This window comes from Berghia stephanieae, chromosome 3, assembly GCF_034508935.2.
Source record: "Berghia stephanieae isolate SIO BIC M18660-M18661 chromosome 3, UCSD_Bste_1.3, whole genome shotgun sequence".
In the NCBI taxonomy this organism is placed as follows: Eukaryota; Metazoa; Mollusca; class Gastropoda; order Nudibranchia; family Aeolidiidae; genus Berghia; species Berghia stephanieae.
Window position 1 is genome coordinate 96,007,733 of NC_088362.1, and position 10,000 is coordinate 96,017,732.

At 35.1% G+C, this 10,000-nt stretch overlaps 1 protein-coding gene across 1 annotated transcript in view; it reads right to left on the reverse strand.

Annotated features, from left to right (window-relative positions):
• Positions 1-2,729: 2,729 nt before the first annotated feature.
• Positions 2,730-10,000, reverse strand: part of LOC144968912 (uncharacterized) — an 11,674-nt gene continuing 4,403 nt past the window's right edge. The window contains exons 3-4 of the mRNA XM_078907758.1: positions 7,139-7,278; positions 2,730-5,561 (exon numbers count right to left, since the gene is read on the reverse strand). Of these exons, the coding sequence (XP_078763884.1) occupies positions 5,392-5,561; positions 7,139-7,278 (310 nt within the window). The 3' untranslated portion in view covers positions 2,730-5,391. The remainder of the gene's footprint in view (positions 5,562-7,138; positions 7,279-10,000) is intronic.

Here is a 10,000-nt window from a genome sequence, read left to right on the forward strand (position 1 = left end):
CCCCCTCCCCCCCAAAAAAAAATCCAAACAAAAACAACAACAATAACAACAAAAAATCACTACCAGATTTTCCAATGGAAGACATGTAAATGGTAGGAACGATAGATGACAAAAAACTAACCTGATCTAATAACAACCTGTCCAGGATTGTCTTTGTAACATAAAAATGTCATCATTACACGATATCGTAATCGCTCGATTCAAAGTTGATATCTGTATATCTGGATTTCCAGTTGTCGTCAAACATGTTAATCATTTCTACCATAAAACGATCATAATTGTGTGTCGTAAACCAAAAGAACCGAAAAAAAGGTTTGTGTTTGTCATGGACGTGGGTCTATTGTGTTTGGATCTCTTTTTTTTTCTCCAAACAAACACTAAAATCGAATATTATGGGTCCAAAACACACTCCTGTAGCACATAAAGAACGTGTCTTGAAATATTTTGGCTGTAATCCCTATTAAATGGTCTGAGGGCCTATTCAAATAACGTGATTTCAATGTCGCAATGCGTCCAATTCTATTATAATATTAGGTATAAATCAATAAAATTCACTTTATTCATCCTCGGGTTTAAACTTTCTTTGGGAACTATCTTGAGAAAAGACCAAGTGTTAGCGAAATGCAGTGTTGACATTGAGCAGTAATGGCTAAGTTCCTTGCTCAATTAAAAAACGAGATGCTGTCATGGGGCTCGATCCCACCCAGTCACCCAGTTGGAAGTGCATTGCCTTATCCACTCGGCCATCCGGCGACTGATTGGATGAATGGTTAAAAATTGTGAATATTTCTTGAGGATTGACACAGGTTTTATGTCGAATACTCATGATTTGTATTCTCTATTCTTGGCATTGCACAGGTACTCGTATTGTGGAAGACTTTGTTTTGACGGTGTTTTTACGGCGCTTGCTACACTTTAAGGTTATTTCAGCGCCAACCAAAAGGAAAATGATAGTTGTAGCTCTGAAATTGAAAGCACCAAAGAAAATGTAAGACAAAGGAGATTGGTTTAAATTGGTGAAAGACTTTAATATTCTCTCAAAATTGTTCCAAATAATATGGTTGAACTATTGAAATATTTTCGATAATTCGTCTACGAGAAACCAAATCTCCAGTCGTTGTAGTTGTGAGAGCGTTGATTGTCTCTGTCGATGGTTGTTGTTTTTTCATGAGCAATAGGGAACAAAATTGGGATGTCCAAAAGCTGATTTTAATCTAACTGGAAGTGAAAAACCACTCTTCCGGGGGATTGAATACATACCTTGAGTAATTGATCTTCTGGTTTCAGTGTGATGACATTTTATTTTTAGTCTAAATATTATGCTGGTCGTCAATAGGGAATGAGATTAGCGGAAGAATAGCGCCCCTTGATTGGACGTCACCCATAGTCTGTGACGTCACCGGCGGAAAGTTATTAGAGAGAGAACGTCATGTTGGTTGTGCGCATGCGCATCTCGTCCTCGCTTCCGCAACCAACATGACGTTCTCTCTCTAATAACTTTTCCGCCGGTGACGTCACAGAGTATGGGTGACGTCCATTCAAGGGACGCTACTCTTCCGCTATTCTCATTCCCTATATCCTCGCTCGTTCCGTAATCTCATCCATCTACATGAGTTATGCCCCTTTAGGATTAGAATGTAACTATTGATTATTAGTCCTCCGAAGGACTGGTTAAATGACACTTCCAATGTGTTTGGAACCGGAAGAGTAGAAGGTTGACGTCACGGCATCTCTGTCCTATTATCGCGGTCGTTACCAGTTCTTACTTACTAGAAAAGCAACGAATTTATTTCAAAATATGACTGTCAACATTTTTACATGGGAGTATATCGATAGATAAAAATGGAACTCAATTCATGTATATTTTTAAGAATCTGAAACCTGAATTCTTCTCTGAAGTTTCCGTATTAAGACTTTTTGAAAAGTAAATGGTACTCTTAGTCTTCTATAGATATATTAAGTAAACATTTTCTGACCAACTAAAAAAATAGAAAGGTGCGTTATGGCAGTTATCCGATTGACCGAATTAACCATGCGGACATTGGCAACTCAATCTGGCAACTGTCACCACACAGTGTGCCCACTGACTGACCGTGTTGCACCGATAAGGTTCTCGTATGACGTGTCATGTTTTGATATCAATCTATCGATGCTATGTGTTTAGGTAAAATACTCATAACATCCGCCAGTCGGATATAAATGTACCAACACCAGCGTGTGTATGTATGGGCTTCTTGACCAACACAAAAAACTCGGTGTGTAACCTTGACCTTTTACAGTCTGATTTATATATCTTAGTAATCACCTAAATGAATGGCTGTCTAAAAATAATAACAAAGAGATGCGTGACGTCAATTTCGTTCCTTCTATATCATTGTACCGCTTACTGCTGTATCAAGGCCAGTGTAATGATATTATATTTTGTGCCGTTGACGGCCCAATTAATGTCAAAGTCAAGCATTTTGAACGCGGTCTAAAACAAGAAGGGTAACTGTGGATAAGAAGGCTTGGGAGACTTACGAATCCCCGGTCATGTGTTTTGACACACTTTACAAAGTACTCGAATTATTTGCAAATGAATACCTGACAGTAGAGACTATTTTACACATGTGATTTTTGTATCTTTCTGTTTCAATTTTAAAGAGTTTTGTGTTATATTCGGACCAAATTTCTATAGTTGTTAGTTGGTATCTGGATTCGACATTTAGATAGAGTTAAACCAGTCAACATTATTTTTTGCACGCCTTTTATTTGTGAAAAGGAACTTTAAAAATATCTCTATAGGTTTCACAATATTAATTGTCAATAGTATTCTAATTATTCTATCAATGCTAGAATTGCAAAATGACAACTTATTCAGTAAACCAAAACATTGGACTCTTTATTTGTTTTGAAATGGCTGTCGTAATAAAAATCACATGTAAGATATGACAACTATTATTATGTACTTATTTTTTGTAACATGCATTTCAAAATAGGAGATGTGAATGAGTCATGGCAAAAATACTAACAACAATAACAATAATAACAACAGTAAAACCATCAACAACAGTAACAACAACATCAACAACAACAACAACAACAGCAGAGACAGAAACAACAACAGCAACTGCAATAGCAACAACAACATCAAGAGTAACCACAGCAAAAGCATCAACAACAAGTGTAGTAACAACAAAAGCAACAATCACAAAAACAACAACAAAAACAACAACAACAACAACAATAACTGGAACAACAATACAAATGTATTTCTAGGAAAAAGCTGCAATACAAATACTCATAAATAAGAAAGACATTTGGTTTCACGGTTGAATAATTTATTTGGACTAGATTTTATCTATTTATCTATCCATCTATTTATTTATCCATCCGTCTGTCTATCTATCTATCTAACTATCTCTTTTTCTCTCCTTTTCTCTTTTGTTTCTTTCTCTTCCCAACCTCTTTCTTTAAACTCCCCCCCCCCTCCCCCCCTCTCTCTCTCTCTCTCTCTCTCTCTCTCTCTCTCTCTCTCTCCCTCTCTCTCTCTCTCTCTCTCTTTCTCTCTTTCATTCATTTTCGCCCCCTCTTTCTATCAATAAATAAATGACAATTTATTGACACTGACAAAACATCCTATTTTGTTTTGGCTAGAATTTTTTTCATTCAAGTATCGATAAATTAAATTACACCCAGCAAAATCCCCACGCCAGATATTCCTTATATAATTTGAAAAGTTTGAAATTTATAACTAAAGACTCCAAATAGTGCAACAGACATGGAGCTACATAGCTTAAAATATGAATTTGATTGATATATATTCTTTGATTGCTTATGATGTAAATGTCGATTATAGTTATGATATCAGATATAGGAATTTTTTACCAAAACCTTTCTTCTTCTTCTTCTTCTTCTTCTTCTTCTTCTTCTTCTTCTTCTTCTTCTTCTTCTTCTTCTCCTCCTTTTTTTTCACAGGGTATTTAAAGTCATTTGGCCTGGGCAACCCTTATTGTATGTTATAAGCAGGGTTGCCAGATCATTTTTCAGTAAGTGCCCAAACTAGCTATAGCAGGAGGCCAGATTCTTCGGCAGGAGGCCAAATACCACCAAACCCACCTTAGCCTCGCGAAAACTCTTTAGATTTGTTAAACAATTTATTCCCCCCCATTTTTGAAGAAGAAAAAAGAAAATTAATTTAAAGGAACATTCGCTGTACTCACCTTAATCAAAACACCATTTCGCCATTGCAATTTCTCACTAGATTCTGTGCATTTGTTGATATCGTTGAATTTTTCCTTTTAAACTTAAACAACATCATAGGTCACATATTTGAGTTGTAATCAGCGCAACGAGAAAATAACGAATAATTGACTTGAGACTCAGAAAAAATGTCACATACAACCGAATTATCACGATGGGAATAAAAACTTCATTCTAGAGGTCTACACACCTGGAGAACTCCTCAACAAAAGTAACATTTTTACAAATTAAACTGAATTCAACAGGCCCGTTTCAACGAACCAAGAATCCATTATTGCTCAGCATTTTTACTACTACAAGTAAATGTGCTCGATCCCGAAGAACACTATTCGTTCTGGTTGTACATAGCAGCTGTAAACAAATTAATCATGTCTTTCGTAACTTGGAAATCCACACAGCATTGCTTTTTGAAAACAAATATGGGCCTTTTGGGCGCGATTGCGTGAGAAGCATTAGCAAATGCAATCTGTGGCGTTAGCACGTGTTGCATTTAGATATTTAGATTGCCAAATAAAATAAGTTTTACCGGTACCAAAGTAAAACGATATAACGGAGAAAGTCAGAGGAGGCCAAAAAGTTGGTCACAGGAGGCCAAGTGGCAAACCAAATTTTGGGAGGCCAAATGACTTGGGAAAAGGCCAAATTTCTCAAATTTGGCCACCAGAAGACCAAACTAGCAACCCTGGTTATAAATGACAGATTTAGGAACTCTTGACAAGTTGGAGATCGTTTAAATCAAATTGATCTACCAGGTCAACGTTTTCTGGCCAAAACAAATAAAGACATTTTGTACGAGTAAGAGTCAAAGAATTGTCAGCTTGGTTTATTCGTGTTTGGCATTATAACTGATTACTGCTTAATAAACGTATTAACCCTCTCCTTATCACCTATTGGAAAATCGTCACATTTGTTACGATGCAACTGTCACTTTTCTCATCCAGATTTCATTTCTTTTTGCTATAGCTATAATAATTTGACATTCTGTAATAGAGCTCGTATTGTTGAACAATATTATGTATAGAATGTGCTTGCTGCTTTTCTGTTTGAGTTAGAAATGTCTGTTTTTGTGTTGGGTGGGTGTGAAGTTTAAGGGAAAATTCTGAAAATGGCTGGTAAGGAGAGGCTTAAACTAGTTGAAATCTATCTGGCTTATTGGTGGTTTTCGTGCTCCCTGTATGGTGGGGGCGCCGCGCCAATGGTGGAGTAGACGGGAGGAGTGACTTGGTAGTTTGGATTGAACAGGCTGGCTGATGGTTCCGTTGGAAAGGCAGAATTGACTTTGCCGGAGGCGATCACTGGGACAGTAGAAGTAGTTCTTCCTGGAATAACGAGAAGGAACTCTAAGGCTTTAGCAAAACAAACAAACGACAAAAACAAACAGAAAAAAACCCAAAACAAAACAAAAATAAAACAACCCCAAAATACAACTAAAAAAGTAACAACAAAAACAGAAAAACAAAATAAAAAGCAAAACAAAACAACAAAAAAAAAAAATAACAAAACAAAAAAAGCAACACACAAACGTTTGTTGGATTCTTTCTAGATCTAGAATATATTTCAAGAAATCCAACGTTACTTTGTTTTCTTTTCTTTTCTTTTTTTTTTTTTCGTTGCGGAATTAAAGACTATTCGATTTCTCTTTAAATCACGACCGTTATTAATTATAGTTCCAAGGTTGTGATAATAGGCCTGACATTCCCCAGTCGGAGATCACTCGTCTAACAAGCAAAGTGACCGGTTTTGATTTCAGATGCCGTCGAGAAACTTTTTAAAAAAAATCCCATGAGGGTCCGTCCATAATATAGTCGGTTATTAGAGACACTCGCGTAACTCGCAAGGGGACCGAGAAGTTGAGAACTTTCCTCTGACCTCCCCTGTCCACCAGCAGTGATGGGGTAGTAGGGTTTGTTAAATTAAATGTGGAGAAGATTACTTTCCGATAGACGAGCGTCCTATCCAGATAATATAATATTATGTTCAATCTGATTTAATCTGAAATATTTTCATTGTCTAGAATTTGGACTATCGGTATAAGAAGACATTTTCTCGCTAAATAGAAAATAAAATTGTATCGTCTTTGTGGCGGCAGCATTTTTTTGTTACTTAATTGTTTTAAAAATCCCTACGTTAATTGGATTTTTATAGCGAAGATGAAGCTGCTGAAAGCAATGGGTTATAAAAAAAATATTGAACGAAAAAAAGAATATGGACAGCGGCTTCAAAAAAGAGCAAATAACACGGCTCTAAATTCTTCTTGGGTCAACAACAAAAATAATTAAACAGGTAATACCAGGGCATACACAGCTAAGTAGAAAACGGTAGGGGCTGCCTGAAGCCGGTGATCGTAAAATACTAACGAAAGAGTGAAAATGGAGAGGCTTCGTATGGGAACGAAACAGACAATGGACGTTTCGGGTACAAACCCTTCGTCAGCATAACAGTACACAAATAAACGTGGAAAACAAATAAAAAAATAATTTTATTTGTTTTCCACGTTTATTTGTGTACTGTTGTGCTGACGAAGGGTTTGTACCCGAAACGTCCATTGTCTGTTTTGTTCCCATGCGAAGCCTCTCCATTTTCACTCTTTCGTTGGCATACACAGCTGTGGCCTTGTGTAATACTCTTTATTACTATCTAGTGTTACTGTTTTAAATCTTATTGTTGGATGAGAAATGGTTTTGAGCCCGGACATTCTATATTATTTATTCTGCTCTTGTTTAAAGTCTTGACATCTATTTTTTTTAATTCAATGATTTTAAATGCAATTTTTTCTTCTTCTTTTGGTCTGTTACGAGTCGTTTTGAAATGTATATTAATGCTCCAATATCATTCAATATTATTACCTATTACTTCCTATAGTCAGGTACTTATCAATATCGGAGTTAACACTTACTTTGTGCAGTAGACATTAGAACCCGGCGTTGATTTCGTCGTTCTTTGATGATTTTGTACCTTATAACGATAGCAACAATGCACAGAACGAGAGTCACAACATTGAAGGCCATTAGGAGTTTAAACCAGACAGTATTATAGCTGGAAATAGGAAGATAAAGGGGAAATAATTACTTTGAAAGAAATAGAATATATAAAAGGAAATAATAACTTTGAAAGAAACAGAATCCTTTCTTTAAAAAATATAGCATTGTGGAGAACATTGTGCTTATTTGAGTAAATAAAAATATTGACACGGCGCACAACTCTACTGAAAGATTTGAAAATTAGAAATGTATTTTTTACAGATAGATAAACAGATAACTTGATTTCCTTTTATAATTTAAAGTCAGTTTGAAAGTTCGTTGAGTCAAACAGATATCATAAAATATGTACCAACGACGACACTTGATTCCCAAAATCAACTAATTTTGACACTGTAAAAAGTTGTCAATTTGCGTCATCTATTTATGACATCAAGTATCATTATTACTTCCGTTGTGTTGTTGATTTAGCGGTGATCAGTGTTATTATTATGTTCTAATTGCGTGTATGTTTGTGTATGTGTGTGTGTGCGTGTGTGTGTGTGTGTGTTTGTGTGTGTGTGTGTTGTGTGTGGTGTATACCTGTGTGTGTGGGTGTTGGCATTTTTCAGCAAATCGTGGCATTCATAGTGATATTATTCACTTGATCACATGAAGGTATTTCAGTCGCCATTTTGATTCTTTTTTTACTATTAGGGTTAGCTCGAGATCGAGGATATTTCTTTTTCTATTAAGGTTAGTCATAAGTCTTAGTAAAGGTGCTAGGATGTTTGTTTTTCCATAAGTTAAGTAAAGGGGAGACATTCCGAAAGCTCCTACATCCGCAGTATTCTTTAAATTTGTATTTTCACCGTTGATAGTATGTCAGGCATTTATTTATTCAATTTGTCATTATATCTAGAAGTATTTTAAAAACTCTAGAACAAACCTTGATAGATTTGTGAAAGTTTAAAATTTCTTAATTTGACCATTGTTTTGATTTTCAGCCGCCATTTTGATTTGTTAAATATTGAAAGGTAGTGCAAAGCAGTCCGAGAGTTGTTTTTTTTTTCTATTAGGGTTAGCTCGAAAGGTTAGTCATAAGTCTTATTAAAGGTGCTAGGAAGTTTGTTTTTCCATAAGTTAAGTAAAGGGGAGACATTCCGAATGCTCCTACATCCCCAGTATTCTTTAAATTTGTATTTTCACCTTTGATCTTTTGTCAGGCGTTTATTTATTCAATTTGTCATGATTTTTTCTATTAGGGTTAGCTCGAGATCGGATGATTTTTTTTTCCCATTAGGGTTATTCATAAGTATTATTAAAGTGCTAGGGTGTTTGTTTTTCCTATTGGGGCTAATCAAAGGTACTAGGTTTAATTTTTTCTTGGGGTTAGTTGAGGGAATATATTATTAAATATATTATTGGGCCACACAGAAAAATCAACCGAAGATATACCAAATTACACAGACAACGTTGTTTACCAATCTGCCCTTATTAAATGATGGTGAGTACAGTATCGAATGAAAATAGTTCTTTCCCCGCGAAATTGCGGGCTTTTTACTAGTAGATAAAAGGAATTTAGCGCATTTCCAATCATATTAACAACGATTTAACCCCCTCCTTATCAACTATAGGAAAATCGTCACATTCGTTACGATACAATCAACCTATTTCTTATTCAGATTTCTTTTGTACATCATAAAAATTAAAGAAAATGAACAGTGTGTTCTGTCGCATGTTTTGCTAAAGAAATTATGCATCGAAAGAATTTACTGCTATTATTTATGTCTGAGTGATAAAAAATCTATTTTGTGTTGGGTGTGAAGTTTTGGAGAAAATCCTGAAAATGGCTGGTAAGGAGAGAGTTAATGCCCTTATCAATGCTTCAGATATCCATCCATTCGACATCATAGGAAACCTTTTTTAAAAATTTTAAAACAGCAAAAGCTTCCAACGATCGTCATATTTATACGTTTACTCTTTGATGAATACCTTTAATTGTTATATTTTTGATTGATCATGGTGTAAATGATTATGATAGTTATAATCGTATCGGGATATAGTCTTACCTGAACCTTTCAAAAATCTTTCACCAGGAATTCAAAGGCGTTTTGATCTCAGAAATCCATACCATGATATCTATGTTAGTTTCCATCAATGCCTATACCCATCTATCCAGTAATACTTGAGTCAAGTGAGTCATGTTTGTAAAGCTATTTACCCGAGGACACAACGCCAAGGCCATTCTTCTTCTTCTTCTTCTTCTTCTTCTTCTTCTTCTTCTTCTTCTTCTTCTTCTTCTTCTTCTTCTTATTATTATTATTATTATTATTATTATTATCATTATTATCATTATTATTATTATTATTAACATAACATAACATAACATGTGGTATAGGGCAAAATAGGATAAGATCCTTTGAATGCCCTTAATATTAATTAGTAATGCCATAAATCTATTGATTAAATATTACAATAACGATACACGTGGTAAAGATAGTATTTCAACTTAAATGTACTCATGTGGTGTACAAACATATATCTTTAACCTTGACATGCAAAGCGCACACACAACCACACACACACACACACACACACACACATACACACGCGTATAGAAGATAACCATAATAATATAATAATGCATAATATATACATACAAGATTGAAAGCCATGTCAACAGCAGAGCAAACAAGTATTATTCGTCATATATAAATCTCCCATCATATAATTCCCTGTCTACTAACACCTTGAAATAATCCATAGATTTTGCATTCTTTGTTTCAAATTTCAAACTG